Source organism: Glycine max, chromosome 19 (assembly GCF_000004515.6).
Source record: "Glycine max cultivar Williams 82 chromosome 19, Glycine_max_v4.0, whole genome shotgun sequence".
Lineage (NCBI taxonomy): Eukaryota > Viridiplantae > Streptophyta > Magnoliopsida > Fabales > Fabaceae > Glycine > Glycine max.
The window spans coordinates 28,922,247-28,945,702 of NC_038255.2; the positions used below are offsets into that span (position 1 = coordinate 28,922,247).

General features: G+C 34.6%; 1 protein-coding gene across 6 annotated transcripts; it reads right to left on the reverse strand.

The window, feature by feature from the left end:
- LOC100791819 (uncharacterized) lies at window positions 1–23,006 on the reverse strand. 6 transcript variants are annotated; one of them, XM_014771845.3, is made up of 8 exons: window positions 22,757–22,982; window positions 9,780–9,862; window positions 9,294–9,646; window positions 8,054–8,248; window positions 6,249–6,338; window positions 5,662–5,720; window positions 3,357–3,507; window positions 1–457 (listed from the first exon to the last, which is right to left on the reverse strand). In XM_014771845.3, the coding sequence occupies exons 3-8, from the start codon at window positions 9,612–9,614 to the stop codon at window positions 374–376; spliced, it is 900 nt and encodes a 299-aa protein (XP_014627331.1). In that variant the 5' UTR covers window positions 9,615–9,646; window positions 9,780–9,862; window positions 22,757–22,982; the 3' UTR covers window positions 1–373. The 6 variants fall into 6 exon arrangements, with proteins under 6 accessions (XP_014627331.1, XP_014627330.1, XP_003555135.1 ...); XM_014771844.3 differs by having other exon boundaries at window positions 22,732–22,982; XM_003555087.5 differs by having other exon boundaries at window positions 22,727–22,982.
- Window positions 23,007–23,456: the final 450 nt, after the last annotated feature.

Consider the following 23,456-nt stretch of genomic DNA (forward strand, 5'->3'; position numbering starts at 1 on the left):
GAAAATTTGAAGAACTATCATTCTTCTCTAGAAATATATCTATGTCACGTTTTGCTATCATACAAGATGCAATTCTGACTTGAACATACATATCCTAAAACAATCTGGTACGATATATATTTGGTGACTTCTCAAGATATACATGTCAAGAGAAGAAGAAAAAACAATCTATATGCTATATACACTTCAGGTATAAGGGGCATTTTACTCTCAGTCGATGAACTATAGTATCCCTGATGTCGCAAAAGAGGTAAGCATTTTGAAAATCTGTATAAACTCTAAACTTTAGAGTTAGGAAGATCAGAAAAATCTATTTGAGAGCTCTAATGAACTATCATTAAGGCCCGAAGGCTTTCAGAAAGCATTTAGAAAACTAGGCCGCTTGACTACAAGAAAGACTTTTGGCTTTCTCAACAGCTTCAACATAGTAATAGAGTCTCCAGAGTGTAGCATCATCCTGCAGAAAATCAACATGGTAAGAATCTTATAACGCTGATCAAGTTCATAACCGTACAACCCATTAGACTGCAGATATTGATGGGAATCTATCAGGGTCCAATAAATTCAAAGATCCTTTGCAATGAAAGACCAATTGACAAGAACATGCACTAGAAGAAATAAAAAGGTTTTCCAAAGCTTAATCATAGCGGTGAAAACTAAAGAAAATTAAAGTCCAGTCCAAAAATTATCTTAAACAATTTGAAGACAAATTTAGCAAACATGAAGACAATAATTTAAATAACACAATGAGCCCCACGCTTTGTACTCAACATAATTTGAAGAATGAATTAAGGTCCATTTTTATAATTTCATGAATTTTCGTACTTAATTTTTAGAACAAATTACACTTGCAAGTTGCAACCCTTCAATTTTTTTCAAATTACACATTACACCACTCTTTTTTTAATTCCTACATTAATCTTATTTATGTTTTAAAACATAACCCTGGCACTCCTCATTTGTTACACCAACCCCTACAAGGAAGGTGATTGTAATTGTTAAAAAATTAAATAGTGTTTGTGTAATTACATGAAACCTCAAGGGTTATTAGTGTAATTTATTCTAACTTTTATGTAATAAGTTTATGTCTTTTTTATAGTTTCTATTAAAAAAATCTAAGTTTCACATTGTTAAAGATGAGGCCAAGATAGAGTATAAAAGTGAAAGGCAATCCTATGAGCTACCTTTTGGACTTGAGTTAAGTACAAATCTACATTCTAAAATGATACAAGAGCTTATACTAAATCCATACAAAGGATTATCCACCATGCTATCCATGACATCAAACCCAAAATGTGTTGGGAATGAGGGAGTGAAAAAACTCAAGTTTCCCATTGACTAAAGATAAGACCAAGATAGAGTGAGAATATAAGTGAAGAACAATCATCCTGTGAGCTAACTTTTGAGGTTGGGTTAGATTCAAAGTCACATTTTAAGATATAAAAATGTTTAGTGTAATTGTGTGTCTAGGATGACCACACCACACTCATCCTTTACTTTATAATGAGCAAATAGGATTTACATTAGTTACATATGGGCCAAGCTTGTCACAATTGTGATAAACCAAATAGAAACGAAAGATGATTTCAATTGTTGTTGAGCCCAATAAACATGGCTTGGCGACAGCCAACGAAGGCCCGTAGTATTGTCGGGTATTGTTCACCCGTGAACACCTTGAGGCCGAAGGAGAAGCATGCACTGAGGCAGAAAAATAAGAAAAGCGGCAAAGGTCACAATAGTGGTGGCGAGAACTGTGCAACAGCATGCCCAGAGGCGGAATGGAAAAAGGAAAGGTCAAGGCAACCATTACGAAACAACCCAAAGAGGACTGCGCTTTGTGTGCCTTAGTCCGACAAGCTTGGCGCTGCAAATGACAGTCAGATATTGGCTGGATGTGTCGCCACGTGCAGGAACAGGGGCAGTTTGGTTGTTGTTTGGTGCGGCAAAAGGACGTGCGTGAGAGCACAGTTTGGCTGTTGTTTGTGACAGAAAGGTCATTGGAGCTCCGACAGTGGCCAGAAAAGTCATTGGGAAAGCTTAAACAGCTTAAACAGTGGGTCCCCAATGAGACACAATTTTCATGATACCTCAATCAAAAATATCAAGCTTTGATACCATAGAGAAGTTTTTATTATAATTGTGTGTGTAGGATGACCATACTAATCCTTTATTTATAATGAGCAAAAGAGCATCTACATTAATTACATAGAATCAATCTAACATGAGTGATAATGAACAAATCCCTAATTGCTCTCTAATCATAAATAAGAGAATAATATGTAATCTAACAGTTTATAAGTCAGTTTTGATGTCTTTTAAGCTTCCTGAAACCATTGCGACAGTTGTGAAGCATATTGGAAGATTGTGAAGGTTAATGGGAAGTTACTGCTTATTAGGAATTCATTTCCTAATGAGAAGTAAAGGCTTAATGGATTGCTTGTTGGGAATTAATTTCCTAGGGGAAATTAAGTACTAAGTGAAAACTTGGCCTATAAATAAAGAGAACTATTTAATTCAGAGCAATGTTTTTAAAAAGCAGCCATGGCGGTATCATGGTGGACTTCTCATAGGCCGCCATAAAATGGCAATGGCATGGCAAGCTATGGTTGTCGCTTTTTGTGTTGCGGCCATAGCAGAAGCACCCACAATGGTGGAATGAAGGAAGGAAAAGAAAAGATGATGGAACAAAGATGAGTGGCAGAAATCTAATGTGAGAGAAAGAAAAAAAGATGGGTTTTGGGTGTTCTGACCTGATCCAAAGTTAAAAAAACCCTAAAACCCAATACCGTGACTCAACTCATATCCCAAAACATAAAAAAATCTTACCACCCACCTAAAAACCCAAACAGCTCGTAACCTCTCAAACTATTAGAAAACATCCTAGTCCCATATCGCTTAGAGATAAGGTCAAGATAGAGTATATAAGTTGGGGGGGGGAGACAACCCTCACCCTATGAACTAGTTTTTGGGTTTGAGTTATGCCCAAACCCACATTCTAAGATGGTATCAAAGCCCATCCTAGATCCATCAAATGGGTCACCCACTATGTTATCCATGCACCAAACCCAAAGAGTCTTAGCATGAGAAGGTATATTGGGAAAAATCAAGTCCCACATCGCTCAGAGATAAGACCAAGATAGAATATATAAGTGGGAGTCAACCTCACCTTGTGAGCTAGATTTTGGAGTTGAGTTAGACTCAAACTCACATTTTAAGACAAATGTTTGACGACATATCGCAAGCATGTGACAATAAACCTATGACTCATCACTCACCTTCAAGGCGATCTGTCCTATTTCTGTGACATAATAATGCTAATCAATTTTATATAGATATACATCCAATTAGAATATTACCTCTTTTTCCAAATCAACAAATACTTTGTCACAATTTTGTTCTTCTATTGGCCTATTTCGACAAATTAACTCCACTACACGGTCAAGATTTCTTGCCGGTAGCTTCTGAATTAAATTCTGTAGCTTTTGTTTCTCAGCAAGGGTCATGGGCCTGTAAATAGGAATCAGAACGTATACTTTTGTAAGAATATGCCTGATACATACTAAACTCAACGGAGAAAAAGAGTAACAATGTAGGCTAGAGGCTCTTTTTCCAGGTTCTCAACTAGGTAAAGGCTAGGAGCAAAAGCAAACATGCACTTGGCTATAGACTAGAGACACTAGAGAAGCACACTTTATGTTCATTGTCACAAAATTTGTATTAAAAAAATCATGTTCAATTAATTTTATAAAAATATTTCACACCAGAGTAATATATAGAGTAACCATGCTTGTATGCAGGCCATGTTTACAAAACAAAAATTATAATTAAAAGTTATTTTCCATCTTGTATTGCTTCATAAGAATAGCATATTTGAATCATAAAAATAAAGTTTTACTACATTTTCAGCTTCAGCAATTTGTGGCAAGCATTATCAACTTGAAAATATTTCACAACTATAATTAATTTGTTAAAATTCATACTTTGCATTAAGTAATTAAATAATTGTTAAGAAAAGACATCGAGGGAACCATTGTGTATGTGAATTACACACCGAAAGATGTTACCTGTAGACGGGGTCATAATTAAGGATTTGCAAAATATGCCTAATTACTATAATAACATAAAAGCAATCTCCAAATATCCTTTTTAACTCTAAACCTCCCCTTGAAGCCAAAGCATAAAATCATAAGCACCCAGCTTGTTACATAAATAACCAATCCAACAACATCTCAGTTATGTGGTAAAGACACCTACCAATTGATCGTTTGAATTTACAAAGGTATTTGTAATGTCTCCAATAAGATCTTCTCTCAATAAAATGAGAATCTACATCAATGTGTCATGAAATGTCACCTATGAGATATTTCCAAATATCAATTCTTTAAGCCAAGTAAGTTCAAAAGTGGATGAAGCTCTATGCTCAGCATCTGCACTTGATTTTACCACATGTTTCTTTCTCTTCCATGAGATCAAGATATCACCAATAAAAATACAATTCCTAGAAGTAGATTTCTTATCAGTGGGAGAGCATGCCTAATCTATACATCAAAATATCCCAATATGCGAGTCTGACCCTTTTCCTTCATAGAATAAACCTTTTCCTAGAATACAAATAATGCATTTTTCAATGTTCTCCTTGACGAGGTTTACATGACTCAACCCCAAGACTTTGAAGCTAATGATACTTCTCTGATGTGCATAGTGCACACTTCACAAATCAATTTATGGGCTCAAATAGCTTGGTTTGAGAGACTCAAGACTACCTTACAGGAGTTTGGATTTAAAGACCGTAACTGTATAGCTGTTGGTGTATATGGATGATATAACCATCACTGGCATTTCCTCCTCACTAGTTCAGCAGCTCATTACCAAGTTGGATTTTGTCTTCTCCCTTAAGCAGCTTGGTATCCTTGACTATTTGTTAGGGGTTGAAATTCGCCCTTAGTCTAATGGCACTCTCCTGATGACTCAAATAAAATATACCAAAGACTTACTATCGAAAGCCAGTGAAGCCAAGCCTATCTCATCTCCTATGGTTTTAGGTTGCAAGCTATCAAAACCAGGTGTTGATTTACTGCCTGACCCATGACCCATCCTTCTACATATTTGTCGTGTAGGCTTTGCAGTATGTCTGCCCAGAAATAAGCTTCTCTCTTATGTCTGCTCCTCATGAGTCTCATTGGGTTGCAGTTAAAGGATCTTAAGATATCTCAAAGGTACTCTTCAATGTGATCTTCAGCTACCCCCAGCTGCTCTTTCATATCCATTTAGGCTACTACTTACTTGGGACCTAATTTGGTTTCTTCGAGGTCTAGGAACAAAACTGTTGTGGCCAAATCAAGCAGAGGCTGAATATCCCATTGCGTACCTTCTTTGGATTCAAACCTTATTTAACGATTTAGATTCAAATCCTAGTAACTATTACATTTTGGATCAATATTTCGTTTTGAGTTTGATATACATAATTGGAGATTTCAAACCAACATTGGATTTTGTTGAAGAGATATGGAATAAAAACCCACCAATGGCATAAAATTTATTTGTCTTATTATATTAATGCCAACTGGTTTAAATCTGTATAACAAATTATGCAAAACAATAAAGCATGAAACAAGAAGCCATTATTCCTCTAAATATCCACATAAAAGTATCACAAAATACCTGCACTTCAACATTATAGTATCTAGAAGCAACTCAAGTTGTTCTTCCATATACCCTAGCTAAGTAAGAGTCAACATTAAACACCAATTAGATAAACATATTATATCATAAAACAAAGGCTTCAGTATCATTACTTTCTAATAGAAATCATACATTAATTACTATGATTTTGATACACGCATATATGGCATTAAGGGGTGTTTGGTAAGGGGATTCTTTTAAGTTTCTTGGGAATCTTAGATTGGAAATATTAAATTCCCATGTTTGGTACGACAATTGTAAAAATCATTTTTAGACATTTTCAGGAATTGTTTTTTGATTTTCTTACTAATACTTTCCCATGGGAGAGGGTGGAAATCCAAGATTCCCATGAAGAGGGAAAGTTTTTTTTAATAATTTGTCTCTTGTTCCTAGAAATATTTTAGACATACCAAACATATTTGTGACATTTCCAGGAAACATTATTCCCAAGAAATATAATTCTCCGGAATCATGATTCCCAAGGATGGAAAAAGATTCCATATACCAAACACCCCCTAAAGATGATAATCATAGCTTTGAACACAAGAAAAGTTAGAGAAAATTACTGTTCTAGATAGATCATTGGAATATTTCGTCACCATCTCTGCAACCTCCACACTATCCTTCTCTAGTAGGAACTGAACATCATCAGTAGTCTAAAACAAATGGATGAAAGTTAGTTTGCCATTTTGAAGCACATTCCTGCGCACGTAACATTACATGCATTAGGAGTACTAGCACACTTCTAAGCATGTGTTTGAATTATAGTGTACACACCCATCTGGTGTTTTGAATTCAGTCTTCCTTTCATCCTTTATGAATTTGATTAGGCAGTTACTTACCACTACCTAGATCAATTTTGGAAAACATAGACACCAATCAATTGATCAAGTATTACTTCTGAACGAAGAATAAGTTAAACTAAAATGATTTTATTGATGACTACTGGCTAGGTTGTCCACACACAATCTCCAAGAACCATCCTTTTTTGGAGCAAGGAATGTTTGGCAAGCACAAGCATTGGTCCCTTCTTCTCGAAACCACATTTTGAAGTTTCAAACTAATAATATAGGAGATCCAAATGATTAAACTGATGGTGAGACCAATGCATTTGGGACAAAGATGTCGGGATTAGTGCACGTAGGACAGATGGGGCAAGTGCATCTGGGACATAGACAAAGACCAGGGCATCTAGGACAAAGACGAGACCAGTGCATCTAGGACAAAGTGAGGCCAATGCATCAAGGACAAGTTGTCAGGACTAGTGCACCTAGGGCATAGACAAGGGCCAGCATAGTTGGGACATAGGCCAAGGCATCTAGGACAAAGACGAGGCCAGTGCATCTAGGACTATGCGAGGCTGGTGGAAGCCATTGTCAAGAGAGACAAGAACCAAAAACGCAAACCAAACAGTACCCTAAAAAGTGCAGAAAATAAGGACCAATAAATGAAACAGTCCTAGAATGACCCAAAACTGACTGGGCTTTGTGTGCCTCAGTCCGACGAGTCTATCATTGAAGACAATGACGGGAAAGACAGTCGAACACGCCACCATGCGCTAGGAACAAGGGCTGTTGTTTGGCCAGTCAAGAACACACGCATGAGAATGCGTGAGTGCGTCTTTAGGGACGGGATCTGGCTTCTCTGCTGTCCCTTTCCAAGCTATCCCTTGAAAATGACATTGTTTTGAAAGTTGTGTTAATATTTAGTTGTGAAAATAATTACCACAACTTTCAAAACGACGTCGTGTTGAAGGGACAGCACGGGGACAACATGGAAAGGAACAGCAGAGAAGCCAATTTCTTAGGGATGCGTCTGGTGCAGATGAAAAGACCAGGGGGAAAGCACACCTCGAGGAGGTATTGGCCGAAAAAAACTCGTCAAAAAAAGGTCGGTGAATAGTGGGTGTTGAAAAAGTGATGGCGGCCGACAGCAGAGGTCAGAAAAGTCATCGAAAAAAACTAAAAAATATCATCCTAAAAGGGTCTGACAAGGATAGATGTTTATATAGGTTAATAAAATATTATGTTTCTATAAACCACTATTATTAACACAATCAGAATATTAATTTTGATTTTCAACCATAACTTAACAAAAATGTGTTAAACATGTGGTATAATATTATGAAGTTCATGTAATTATAATTATATGTGTGTGTAAACAAACTATTTGTGAGTTATAGATGTCCAACTTGTAAATCTTAGACTTTGTCTCATTTAAATTATCCAGCCAAATCTCAATCTTAAATTTATTTATTTAATTAAACAAATAAATTTGATACAACATTTAATGGATCTGAGTTTGAATAGCTCACAAATAGCTTAGGTCATTTACACCTCTAATCAAATCAATTACTTGATAAAATGTATACCTTCCTACTGCATTGGGGATTGACATTAGTAGTTCGTTCAAGAAACCTGGCTGAAGTTGAAGATGAGGAGATCTTTAGCTTTTTACAAGGAACTTGCATTACATTGTCAGATGCAGTCGCTGTATCATTCAATGATTGTGATTTACTTTTTAGCTTGGATTGCAAATGATATGCCGCAAAAACAGGGTCTACCACCTGCTTTTACATTTAAATAATCACTAAAATGTCCTAATACCATAAATAAATCCTGAAGACAGCAAGCATATCACGTACCAACTGAAGCAGGCAAACCACATGCATAAATTTTGAAATGGAAGCCATGAGAATAGATTTAATATAAATAATAAAACATTCACATTTAAAATTTCCTAAACTAAATCCTCAATTAGTATCATGTAATAATTTGATATTTGGAGGTGAAGGGACCTGTCTAGGTGAAGGGGACAGGTGGCCTGGATGATGATTCAACTTTCAACATAATTGCACCCCAATCTCAAATACTGGGGTGCCAATTGAGCTATATCACTTATTAATCAATATCATTTGATTTGCATATAAAAAATATCTGATGATATCAATAACAACAACAAAGCTTTATCCTACTTAGTAAGGTCGGCTACATCAATCACAATGCCATTCAGTATGGTTAAAAACTAAAGTTTAAAAAATATAATTAAGTCTAAAATCTTCCTTGATGATATTCCTCCAGCGTCCTTATCCTAGAATATTTTAGAGTACTCTACATGATCTCTTAGGATTTATGGTCCTTTTATATTTTATGATTTGATTTCTTATTTAATTTAATTAGGATCTTTGTAATTACAGGAATATCTAACAGAGAGATTTTTTTAAAGCATTTAGAATAAGATTTATTAGAATCTGATTTACAGGCATCTCATATCTCATATCATGTATATAGAAATAAAATTTCCTATAACTATTTAGATTTATTGCAATCAACTTATATAAAACAGCATGATTTCAGGATCTCTTGCATCTATTTTTCTCTATTTCATTTCAACAAAATCTTATGAAAAAACCCATCTTAATAAATGATCGAATGGGAAATAAAGCAAAAAAAAAAAAAAGAATAAAAGGAATATCATCAAGATTGCTGAAGTGTACAAAAGTCAAACCCATGAGTTCTATTTTACTAATGAAGAAAGTAGTTATGGCTTTGAGCCAATGACAGCTCCAACATTGACTAATAACAAGAACAGGTTCAAGATGCTTAACATACCTCATCAACTTCGGACGAAAGAGCAATGACACTCTGTCTGAGCAGTGATTTAAATCTGTCCTTTTTAAACTCTGAAAGGCCAGCTCCAACAGCATTACTATACAACGGACCAGAACAGTTATCAGTCTGATTGACTAAATTCTTCTTTCCTCCCTCTTCATATTTGGTTTCAGGTAGCTCAGGTGTTTGGGTAGAAACAGGAAAAACATCCTCATCTTGTGACAATAAATTTACTACTTCAGAAGAGTAATACCCAAAGTAATCAGGTCCTACTCTTTCATATTTATCAGATGCAAAGGAACTTTTTGAGACATTTGACATGACAGAAAATAGTGAAGCACAGCAAGTATCAACTACATTAACCACAAAAAAACTTGAAATTAATAGAATTATAAATAGATACTGGCCAATGAAATGAAAGGGCTCGAAAATGCTCATCCAATAAGAAACTAAACTAAATCTGGATAAGAGAGAACAGAGGTTTACATAGTTGCAGCAAGAAAAACTCAGAGATTATTATGCTCCGCCGTAAACCTCTGCTCTGAGCATGTTCAGGCAGTCACCTCAGTCTGGGTCAAACACCAAATCATTTGCCAGTCAAATTAAAACACTCAAAATGCAAATCTTTTTTTTTTGTGAACATAACAAGAATTATTTTACACAACCAGGGAAGAATATGAAAAAATGTTGAGTATAAATAAAAAAATAAAAGGCACCCATATGGTGACCTTCACATAATAAGAAAGCTAAATGATACCTATGGTTTTTCCTATTTCAACTTAAAAAAGAATACATAAATGTGTTTGATAGAACACATTATTTAAGAATTCTGGGGTTAAACATACACCTGTCAAATGCCATGAAGCATAATTTCCATTTTCCTGTTGCTATTCATTCCTCTATTTTCTTATATGCTTTTCCATCTCTTCATATTCCTTTTTCCCACCCCTTTTAGGTTGCAAGTTGTAATTCCAATCATAATAAACCTGATCCAAACTAGTAACCTCTAAGTAGACTTTTTCTAGTGATTTTCAATTGTTCATTTGCTCTATCTAAGCTATTTCTACAAACAGATATGATGTGAAGATCAATTAAGCCTAAGATCCAGTTCAGAGCTGATAGCCTTTTGACTATTATTCCTTTTGACAGCAAAGGCCATAAATTGTTTTCCATTTTTTTTTTTTTCTGAAGTTGCTTCTTCAATTGCTTCTGAAAAGCCACAAATGCTTTTAAGTTTTAACATACATTTTGGTACATTGTTTTCAAAGCTGCTGTCAGTGTTGAAGATATGAAATACAAAAGAAACCTTCAGCCTCCCTAAAATATAATCCTATTATTAGAGTTTGAGCAATGAAAAAATTAGAGAAAATTGTGAGAGAATTTTCAAATAAATTTGATGTTATTGATGAGAAAATACTGACTTAGGTTGTAATTTGAAGATATATGTTTACACAATTCTCCAACAGAGCTATCTGCCAGGATGCTATAACAGAAAACTAACAGCTGGCATTGCTACTCTACAGCAGATTTTATGATACGAATGAGTAAACAAGTGCAAGTTACAATTATAGTGTAGTATGCTGATATTTTTCTGCCTAAAAGCCTGTTAATGTTTTAGTGCATAACCCTAGTATGCTGATAGGCAGAAAGGATGATCAGGCTTTGGAGTGGAATATCATAGTGTAGTAACCCTTTTAGGTATCCATACCATCCCGGTTGGCATACTCATCATTGTCTTAGCCTCTTTGTTCTTTCACACTTAGGATGTCGGTGACCGATGATCAGCTCAACATCAAAACAATCCTCTATTTGGTAGGCCATCTCTTATCTCACCTCCAAGGTCACGTCACACAGCTGATATAACCACTTTGGGTGTATTTTTGAAGATCTTGGGATAACAGTTAAAACGACAATATGGGAAAAACCACCCCTGCAATATCAGAGAAGCTTTGGGCACAAGAGGGAATATGAAATTCATTGATTATGCTAAGAAAACACACACTTCGAGTGATTCTGGCCAAGTCTCAGAACCCTAGAGGAAACCTATACCGGAACAGTATCTTAAAACCTCTTAACTACTTCCCAATATCTTAAACCCTAGTGGTGGTAGCATATTGCAAAGCCCCTTACAATGGATTTCAACTGAGCAGGAATTTCCACGTAATCAACCCAACACTTGGAGAGCTTGCACTCCCCAAGCACAAAAGTGTAAAAGTTTCAGCCTCAATCATGTGAGCCTTGTTTAGTATCAGAAATAATAGGCTTGGGATAATAACCATATTTAGATACCCGGCTTCAATAGTCAAGAAGTAGTCTAATTCTCCAAGTTAAGTGCAGAGTTGGAATTGTTTCAGAATAGGGTTTCCTCAATTAGGCTTAAAGGTTGCCTAACAAGAGCATCAAGTGTATTCTGCCTTTACCCTCTTAACCTAACATGCTTTATATAGACCCTGTTAAGCCATAATATTATTATATCTTAATCCCATAATCAGTGGGTATAAGATATGAGTAGATATAACAAAATACGTTTAGGATATGATAAAAATGTTAAGATATGATAGGAATGTCATGAAGGGTGGAGCTAAGCTATCTTTAAAGGAAGAGGATACATTAGCAAGCTTGCAAAATGGGTCGGTCAAACTCCGAGTATCGACCAGATTGAAGAACAGTTGGTCATGAGCTGACCTAAGGTACATAACCCCTCAATCTCGAAGGCAAAGCTTGGAGAGACTAAAAGGTGTAAATGACTCAGTATTTATATAATCGAAGGATACACAATCCCTCAGTCTCAAAGGCAAAGCCTATAGAGACGAAAAGGTGCAAATGACTTGGTATTTAGACAACCGGAGGGTATATAGCCCCTCAGTCATGAAGGCAAAGTCTGAAGAGATTAAAGTGTAAAGAATTGGTATTTAGACAACTGGAAGGTACACAGCCCATCAGTCTTGAAGGGGAAGTTTGAAGAGATTAAAGTGTAAATGACTTGGTATTTAGACAACTGAAAGGTACATAGCCCCTTGATTTTGAAGGTGAAGCCTAAAGAGATTAAAAGGTGCAAATAGCTCTAGTATTTAGATGACCGGTACACAGCCCCTCAATTTTGAAGGCAAAGCTTGAAGAGATGAAAAGGTGTACATGACTCAGTATTTAGACAACATGAGGGTTCACAACCCCTTGATCTTGAAGGCTTAGCCTGGAGAGATTATAAGGTGTAAATGACTCAATCTTAAGGCAAAGTCTGAAGAGATTACATAACTTGATATTTAGACGACCAAAGGGTATAGAACTCAATTTGGCAAAATGAGCTGCTAGATTAAGGTCAGAGAATTCCCTGTTATTATGATATCATGTTATTCACTTCATTTCCTTTCAAACCAAATGTCATGTTAAAATAAAAAAATTTACATATCAACCAACCCATTGAAATGGAGAATTCAAGCAAGCCTTTATTGCATTTTTGGTCCTCCTAACAACTGGGCAACTTTGGTCCCCTTAATTTTTTTATATTCTTCATTTTGGTCGAGACATTTTTAAAACAAGCAATTTTAGATCAGATTTAGTAGTCATCCAATTCTTAAACAAGTTGATGATGTGGCATTCGCACCAAGGGTGATAAAAAATGTTCCAACATAGGCAAATCAATCCACATCAGCATTGTAACACTTGTTTGCTTTAGGATCAACAACTATTCCCACAAAGCAACAGAAGATTTTCCAAGGTGTTCTATCCTCACACGCTTTCTAGGAAATTCCTTAAAGGTCAGCTATTCCAAAATTATTCAAAGTCAAACACACTTAACTATGGAGTTCTTAAGTGATGGGTTAGCAAAAGTAGATGCATTGAATAGGTAGTTCTTAGAATTTGGGATTAAAGCTTAACTCAACCCTACAAAATCAGCTTTGTAAGGTGAGAACTATTCAAGCTTTCTAAGTTCTATTCAAGCCATATCGCTAGGTGATGTGGGACTACACACCTCTCTTGAGGCCGCAGTTAAGGTAGCCACTAAATAAGCAGCAACTAAGGGAAGCTAGGAATGACCACAATTAAGACGACTTTTCAACCTTCACCGCCACAGCTACCGGCCTAGAGCGTGTTAATGCAAATGGCCCATCTACTGGCCTAGAGCATGGTAATGCAAATGGCCCAACATTGGAACTAGGATAGACTTTGATACCATTTTAGAGCGTAATCAACCCCACAAAATCGATTTCTAAGGTGAGAACTATCCAAACTTTATAAGTTCTATTTATTTAAGTTGTATATGTCACCAACTGATATGAGACTGAATACAACCCTTGAGGCTACAATTAAGGAGAGCTAAGAGTGACCTTAATTAAGGTACCTTTCTAACAATAGTATTAATCAATTCCATTGAGTTGTCCTCAACTATATAGTCTCATTTCTTTTGCACTATACATTACCCCTCATCAATGGCCTGGATGCTAAAACAGTCCCCATGAGCTTAGATTGGCCAATTTAGTATCGTTATGCAGCAATTTGCTATGATTTGCAGTGAAGTCGACTACTCTGTCTTCTATTGTCATTCACCTCAAGGATGCATCTATCTCATTGCCTATGTGGATGACAATACAACGGTGATCACCATGGTATTATCAGCTTGAAATAGTACCATCATGCAGCAATTTGCTATGATTCGCAGTGAAGTCGACTACCCTGTCTTCTATTGTCATTCACCTCAAGGATGGATCTATCTCATTGTCTATGTGGATGACAATACAACGGAGATCACCGTGGTATTATCAGCTTGAAATAATACTTCTCATGCCAGTTCCAGACTAACACCTTCATAATTTTCAATATTTCCTAGGTATCGAAGTTGAGTCCAAGGACAGTGTAGTAATCTTTTAAAGGAAGTATGCTTTTGACATCCTAGAAGAGACTAGCCTATTGAATGTTAAACCAATGGACACTCCTATGGATCCTGGTATCAAATTGCTACCTAATCAAAAGGAGCCCTTATCAGATTATGGGAGATAAAAGAAATTGATTGGAAAGTTAAACTATCTAACAATCACTATATTGCCTTTGTGGTAAGTACATTAAATCAATTCTTGAACTCTCCCTGCCAGGATCATGGGGATGCAGTTATTTGAATCCTGAAAAACATTAAGGGTATGTTTGATTTAAAGGAATGAAAGGGGTGTGAAAGTCAAAAGAGAAGAAAAAATTGAATTAAAGTAAAGTATAAAGATGTAGGACCCACACCAATTTTTAAAAATTTCATCTCAAATACACCCAAGATGAAAGTAACTGAACACTATCTAAGAGGATGTATTGGATTAGAATTTTAAAAGACTATTTTGACATAAAAGTATTTGTGAAAGACTTTGTAAGAATGTAATGACTTTTAAATAAAAAACTTCGTACCCCATTGCCCAGAGGCTCTTCGCTATGCGAAGGTATGGGGGAGGGATATTGTACGCAGCCTTACCCTTGCATATGCAAAGAGGCTGTTTCCGGATTCGAACCCATGACCAACAAGTCACCAAGGCACAACTTTACCGCTGCATCAGGGTTCGCCCTCTAATGTAATGACTTTTAAATATTTAAAAAAAAATTATGATTAGGATTTCGTAGTTTGAATTTTAATAACATACGAATGCATAAGATATGAATACAAGATTTTAAAGGACTTCATGACTTTTTAGAAAACATTCAAATTTTAACAAATAAATGATAAGTTTTAGATAAAGAAAAGTAAAATCACTATATCAGTTTTAACAAATAAACATTCTAATTTTTTAATAACTAATTAATTCTAATTCCATATCCTCCTTCTATAAGGATGCCTATATAATATGAAACTTATATAAGCAAAATTTGTGCCTATATAAGATAATGAGAAGTTTGTAATAATAGGAATAAAGGAATTAAAAAAATAAATAGGATTAATTCTGTTAGTTGTTATTTTTGTTTAGAAAGCAAGTTGTTTGGATTCTGATATTATAAATAGGAATGATTGTACAGAATTTGGGTTATGAATAATACAATCAGATTATTGTATATCCTCTACAATTCTCTTGTGAGGTTGAGAATGAGTGTGTTGGAGGTGTGAGTTCCACCTTTGACATTAGTATCAGTTAGCTTGGGACGTTTGGGACGATGGTGACAACGAAGGAACTTGAGATCCGCCTGGAATCATTTGAGCAGACATTTACAGAGGCACAAGAATCAACCAAAAAAACATTAGATTCGCTGCAGAAAACGTTGGAGAGTCTCGTTTCATCCATGGCATCCTTGAATGGCAAAAGGAAAATCTTGACCGATGAAGACGGCGATATAGATACTCCAGATTCTGGTCGATCAATAGTAGAACGCCCGCAAATTCAATTCCCTACGTTTGATGGAGCAAACTTTCGAGATAGGAGAGCAAAAGCGGAGCAATTTTTTGAATTAGAGGCTACACTAATAGCACAACGTGGGCAACTACTACTTTTATCCATGGATGACAAAGCCTTCTCATGGCAAAGACATTACATACAACAACCTAGCTTCAAGGACAAATCGTGGAAACAAATTTTACAAGATGTGGCATATCGATTTGATGACAATGCATTTGATGATCCTGTAGCGGAGTTATCGAGATTGAAACAAGGAGATTTGGGTGAATATTTGGAAGCATTTGATTCTCTGTTAGCTCGTGTAGGGGTGTCTGAATCCATGGCATTGAGTTTTTTTTGTTGGGACTGAAAACAGAGTTGGAAAATCAGTAAGGGTCCACAAACCGCAGTCTCTACAAGAAGTCGTACATATTGCAAGATTGCAAGAAGAAATTCTAAAAGAATTGGAAAAGAAGATGCAGCAAAAAAGAGAGGGCAGTCTGGAAACTAAAACAAGATTCGCAGGGGTTGTGGTCAGTACCTATTAATTCACAGAGGAGCCAGTTCATCACAAGTTTGCAGCAGAATTCTCATACGGATTCAACGTCGTCACCAGCAATGGCAAATTCTAAGGGTAACACATCAACTGCTATTTCTAGGAAGGAAGTTACTGACAACATTGCTAAAGGATTGTGTAGGTTCTGTGGGGATAAGTGGGATAAAAATCTTAGGACGAAATGTAAAGTTTGGGGTAAGCTAAATGCTATTTTCTCTGCTCAAGAAGAAATAGATGATGAGATGATGCAGAAAAATGATTGTGAAGACGAACAAGCAATAATAGATAGCAATATAGATATGATTCAAGGTGCAGATGTCCACATCTCCCTTAATGCTTTACAAGGAATAGCAAGTGGCAGTACCTTGAAACTTAAAGGATTGATCAAAAAGCAGAAAGTGTCGTTTTTGATGGACACAGGGAGTACGCATAATTTTATTAGTGACAAGTGGGTAAAGTTGCTTGGGCTGAAAACTCAGTTTGTCAAGGATTTTCCGGTAACGGTTGCTTCAGATAAAAAAACTGCTGATTACTAGGAAGTGTGAGTAAATAACATGGAAATTCAATGACTGTGCATTCACAGCGGACTTCTTAATATTGCCTAGCAACAACTTTGGGATCATCTTAGGCATGCAGTGGTTCAGGACACTTGGCGAAATATGCTGGAATTGTGCAACTCTTACAATGAGATTTCAACATCATGGCCAGGAACTGACATTGCAAGGAGAGAAACCTTGTGCAGAAGTTCACGAATTGACTGAGAAGCTCAAGTTGGTACAAGGTAATTGCATGTTGTTTGTTTTGCATGGTTTAGTTTTGCTTAGTGTTACAAATATAGTGGAGCAGGAGGCATTAACAATAGAACAACTACACGAGCTCAACAATTCTACAGCAACTTCAACAGTTATTTGTGGAACCTACACACCTGCCACCTAAGAGGAAATGTGATCAAAAGATCAATCTAATCAATGACACACCAGTCTGCTCGAAAGCCTATAGATATCCAAATGTCCAAAAAGAAGAAATTGAAAAACAAGTGCAGGATTTATTGGCAACAGGATTTATAAGGGAAAGTACTAGTTCTTATGCTTCTTCGTTGGTGTTCGTAAAAAAGAAGGATGACTCTTGGAGGTGTTGCACAGATTTCAGGAAACTTAATGCATTTTCCATCAAAAATAAGTTTCCTATGCCACTAATAGAGGAATTGTTGGATGAATTAAATGGGGCATGTTATTTTTCTAAACTGGATCTTAGAAGTGGTTATAACCAAGTAAGAATGGCCGACGAGGATATACATAAGACAACATTTAGAATGCACAGTGGACATTATGAGTGGGTTGTGTTGCCCTTTGGTTTGTGTAATGCCCCGGCCACATTCCAATCACTCATGAATGGCTTGGTGGTCAACTATAAAAAATGCAGTTTTGGGAAAAAGAAAATAGCATATTTGAGCCATGTGATTTCAATTCAAGGGGTACAACCAGAGAAAGACAAAATTTCAGCAATTCAACAGTGGCCAACACCAACAACAGCTAAAGAACTAAGGATTTCTTGGACTCTCTGGATATTACAGAAGGTTCATATGGAATTATGGAAAGATTGCAGCCCCACTAACAGAATTGCTTAAAAAGAGAAGGCGTTCAAGTGGACTGAAGCAACGGCAACTGTATTTCAGAGCCTTAAACAGGCGCTCATGTCTGCACCAGTGTTGAGGTTGTCAGACTTCAGCATAGAATATAAAAAAGGGAAGGAGAATTTGGTGGCAGATGCATTGTCGAGGGTTGGACATAATGCAAGTTTAGCGGCAATATTACACTTTTCATCTCATTTAATGACTAAAGCTATTGAGTCTTGGAAGGCAGATTCAAAATTACAGAAATTGGCAGATAAGATAAGACTTACCCAGCAACCCCAAAAGCATTTCACTTTTGATGGTACGTTATTGAAAAGAAAAGGTAAAGTGGTCATAGGGGCTCAACAGGACTTAAGAAACAAAATATTAAGTCATTTTCATGATTCACCTATTGGAGGACATTCGGGAACTGAACTCACTTACCGAAGGATTAAGGAGCAATTTTTTTATTGGAAAGGATTACAAAGGGAGGTGAAGAAGTGGATTAGGGAATGCACCACTTGTCAAAGATTCAAATCAATAAATCAGTTACCTACAGGGCTTCATCAACCTCTACCTATACCGGATAGAGCATGAAAGTCAATCTCCATGGATTTCATCACAGGTTTGCCGAAGTCTCATGGGATGAGTGTCATATTAGTAGTGGTAGATAGATTTACTAAATATGCCCATTTCATAGCTTTAGGACATCCACTCAGTGCACTAGCAGAATTATTCATGAACACAGTTGTGAGATTGCATGGATGGCCAGAGGAAATCATTCCAGACAGAGATACAATTTTTTTAAGCACTTTCTGGACAGGTTTAATGCAGTCACATGGTGTTAAATTGTTAAGATCCACAGCCTTCCATCCACAAATTGATGGACAGACTAAGAATCTCAACAAATCCCTAGAAGCTTATTTGAGATGTGCTACAAGAAATATGCCCAAACAGTGGACAAATCATTTAGCAATGGCAGAACTATGGTATAATACCAAGTTTCATATAGCCACCCAAATGACACCTTTTGAGACCTTATATGGGTATGTCCCCACAAGTCCTAATTTGATAGACAAGGGAGAAACTCTAATTGAGGCAATAGATTACACTGTGAAAACAAGAGAGCAAATTCAAAGAATGTTGCAAGAAAATCTCAGTAAAGCTCAAGAAAGAATGAAGATGTATGCAGACAAGAAGAGGATAGACAAAGAGTTTAATTCTGGAGATCTTGTGTACTTGAAGATTCAACCATACAAGCAACACTCCTTGGCAAATACATACTTTCACAAGCTATCGGCGAGGTATTATGGTCCCTACAAGGTTATTGAAAGGATAGGGAATGTAGCATACAGATTGAACCTTCCGACAGGCATCAAGATTCACAATGTATTCCATGTGTCATTATTAAAAAAGCATCATGGTGACCATGTAGTTTCAGAATAATTACCAAGATTCAATGAAGATGGAGACTTAATGATCAGACCAATGGCCATATTGGATAGAAGAGTGAAAAAGAAGAACAATAAAGTCATTATTGAAGTATTACTGCAGTGGGAACAAACCAACCCCTAGGATGCAACATGGAAAGAATTACATGAGGTGCAAAGAAATATCCAGATTTTGAGTGGAGAGCCGTGTAAAGGACTTAGGGACAAGTCCTAGTTTGACGGGGAGGGGAATTGTAATAATAAGAATAAAGGAATTAAAAAAATAAATAGGATTAATTCTGTTAGTTGTTATTTTTGTTCTGTTAGTTGTTATTTTTGTTTAGAAAGCAAGTTATTTGGATTTTGATATTATAAATAGAAATGATAATACAAAATTTGGGTTATGAATAATACAATCAGATTATTGTGTATCCTCTACAATTCTCTTGAGAGATTGAGAGTGAATGTGTTGGAGGTGTGAGTTCCACCTTTGAAAAAGTTACAAAAATATATATACCAATCTCGAAACCCCCTAAAACATATAAATTTATATTGCAGCACCAGTCCAAAGTGTTAAAACGTGAAAGAACATACAATTCTCTATGATATTTCATTTGTTGCTATTCAAAAAAGAAAAATACAAGTCACTTGCCTAGTGTTGTGTCTTGCGGTTATTGTTCAACCACGGCTTTTTTATGAATAGCATCGTATGTTGGGAAGCGGATTAGAGAGCACAATGTTGTGTGTATGTTTTTTATTTGATCTCGTTTAAAATCGTGGAGTATAGAGCGACAAGGGTTTTACGATTTTTGTTGGGTTTATGATTTAAAAAAAAAACAATAAAAGTATGGTGGCGGGATAATTTGATGGGTGAAATATTAATATTTTCTACTAAAAAATCCAATAAAATTCATCCAAGAAAAAAATTCATCAAAATTTGTATACTTTTGAATACTAAAAGACCTTTCATAAGTTGTAAAAAATCTTAATTGAATACCATTGAATTTTATTGCACTCTTAAAAAAATTTAATAGTCTTGATTGAATATCACAAGATTAATTTTTATCATTTAAAAGTTTTGATTGAATACTACGAAACTTTTTATAAAAAAAAAAAAGTCTTTTAAAGTTCTTTGAAATCCTAATTGGATACATGCATATAAGAATGCTCTAGGCAAAGGCCTCATTTATGCTGATAGGGGACATACTTGGCTAGTTGGCTACTCAGATACTGATTAGGCTGGCTCACCCAGGGATTGGAGATCCACATCTAGGTATTATGTATTGATTGGAGGAATCTTAGTATCTTATAAAAGCAAGAAGCAAAACATAGGGCCATGACTTTAGTAACTTGTCAGCATATGGCTCAAACAACTCCTCAAAGAGCTCAAGTTTGAGGAAACTACACAAATGACAATTATATGTGACAATCAACCAACTTTACATTCTGTCTCTAATCAAATCTTTCATGAGAGGACCATATATATTGAGGTTGATTGTCATTTCGTTAGAGAGAAGTTCAAGTCAAGGGACAATACCACATGTTTTGTCAACTCTAGTGATCAGTCGGCAGATATCTACCCTAAGCCTATAAGGGGATCGAGAATTGATTATATTTGTAATAAGCTAGACAATACAAGTACCTTATTACCCAATTCTGCCCACAATAAAATAACAACAACCACCACCTAAGATATAGATCACGATCCTTGACTCACCAAACAAAAACTAATCATGTTTTGTAAAATATTTTTGGATAAGATTTAAATTTTTGGGATGTTTTATGGGAACTTTTCAAAATGTTTTTGGAATGTTTTATGATTTGTTTTATGAATAATGAAATTTTAGTGTAATTATTATAATATTTTTTAATTAATATTATTTATGTCATATTTATATTTAGTTTGGTTATGGGAACTTTTCAAAATGTGGATGTGAATATGGAAAGTACTATAATACCTTATTCAATGCATATCGATTGTCAATCCTGACAATTCCCATCCCAACCAGGTACCCATAAACATGGGTACCATGATATCTATCCTCATTCCACTTATCATACATACAACTAGAGAAAATCCATTTAAATTACAAGTGGCTACCCATTTAATAATTCTATTTTAATTTGTTATTAATACATATGCTTGTCATCTCTAATTGTGAGAGACTACCCTTTTGCTAAACTTAACTACACAAAACTAACCAACTCCAAAATAAGTTAACTTAGTTTGATTCTATTATTTTTGTCACAATTTTGAGAATATAATAAGAAATTTAAATTAATTTATTTAAGAGAATAATCATGTGAATCAGACGTTCAATACAAATATCGATATGTACAAAAGAACATCTATTTGATCCACATATGTTAGGTAAAAAAAAAAAAAACCACATCGCACTTTTTTTTCTCCAACTTATTAATTTTTCACAAACAATTAATTTGATACATTTTCTCCTTAACTATTAACTTTTATTTGAGGTAAAATTTGTAAAAAAAAAAGTAAAAAATTGAAGGTAAAATTAGGCAAAAAAATTAAAGGCAAAATTAGCTAAAAAATAAAAGATTGAAGATAAAAACGTTATTTTAACGTGTCACCTTAGCACAAGGACACAAGATAAAGTTTACAAGTATTAAAAAGTTTGAAGTAAAATATGTCAAATTTTGATAAAATCCATAAAATATAAAAAAAAATGGAAAATAAAAAATGCAATAAAACCAAAAAAATATTCTTTTGTTAGAATAATAGAAAAGGAAAATATTCACTTGAAACATGAAAATGTGATTGAATTGATCTAGTTACTCTTTGAAATGAAATAGTAAAAAAAATTAAATCAAATTAGAAAATAGATCAATGACTTAAAAAAATTGAAGGATAAGTCATCAAAAAGATCAAAGATAAAATTTGAAGGTTTAATAAAATATTGGGAGTGAAAAATGTCAAAATTTAGAATAAAATATGTAAAAATATAAAAAATTAGAAATAAATAAATACAACTAAACCAAAAAATATATTTTTTGGATAAATATTAAAAAAGAAAAATTAAATTAAACATAAAAATATAACTAAATTGATCATAGTAAAAAGATTGTCAAATCAAACTAGAAAACATATCAATAACTTTAAAAAAAATAAAAAAATACATGCAATAAAAATCTTATATATAATAAATGAATCTTTTTTTTTAATTCATCCCTAACTATATTCAAATTCAAAAAAGAAATGTATAAATGATTTTTAATAAATAAAAAATAAAAATCTAAATTTAAAAAAGTGTATGGATGAAGATATAAGAGAGAAAGAATGAGATTTTGGGTGATTGAGGATTTGAATTTATTGTACCGAATGATTTCAAATGTTTATGCAGGCAAATAACAAAACAATTTCAGATCTTCAAATCAAAACTAAAAATAAAAATAAAACCTTATTTGATCCATTTGAATCTTAACACAGATTAAAAATCAAAACTTTTTAAACCAGATCCAACAAATGATACCTAACTCTTCAATAGCAAATGGGGCTTTACTTTGACGGTGCATTGCGTCACCAAATCGCCAGTGCCGAACGTTGATGAAGATTGCTGCGATGCCGCACGTGTGTGCAGAAACTGAGAGCGAAGATAGGAAACACTGTCGTGAGAGAGTGAGGACGCAGATCTGTGAAAGGGGGTGGAGACACTAAACGGTGAGCTCATCAAACAAACAAATAATCAAATTAAAAGGGAATGGATGAGAGAAAAGAACTAGAAGAATCTAGAAGGTGTACACATGATTTTATATCAAATTATTAATTTATTTTATATTTTTAAAGAATAAATATTTATTTATAGAACCTGTTAATATTCATCTTATTGGTATGTATTAATATTTAATACTAAAAATTTTGGATTAAAAAATTATTAGTTCTTTTTTTATCTCAACATTTAATTTAAAAATATCATTATCCTTTATTATTTAATTTCAAAAAAAATCTCTTTCTTTTTATTATTTTTTTCTTTCTTATCTCATCTATCCAATATAATTTCTCTAATTTATCAAGTATAAAAAAAAATTAATAACATATAAAATAATTTTTATTTATAAAACAAAATATTTGAAAAAAATAAATTTTCTTTTATTCTAAATTCTAAAGCACAATGAACAATTATAATTTATTATTTTGAATAAATTCATTCAAGCTAAATAATAATATATTATCACTTTTAAATTTTAACAGATGAAACGTAT

Excerpts from the sequence above, each read along its gene's own strand:
- LOC100791819 (XM_041012433.1), bottom strand. The coding sequence starts at position 22,769 with ATGCACCGTCAAAGTAAAGCCCCATTTGCTATTGAAGAGTTAG. Across the intron at positions 3,508-5,661 it reads ACTATAATGTTGAAGTGCAG|GCCCATGACCCTTGCTGAGA; the intron begins GTATTTTGTGAT and ends TCCTATTTACAG. Across the intron at positions 458-3,356 it reads TTGTTGATTTGGAAAAAGAG|GATGATGCTACACTCTGGAG; the intron begins GTAATATTCTAA and ends GATTTTCTGCAG.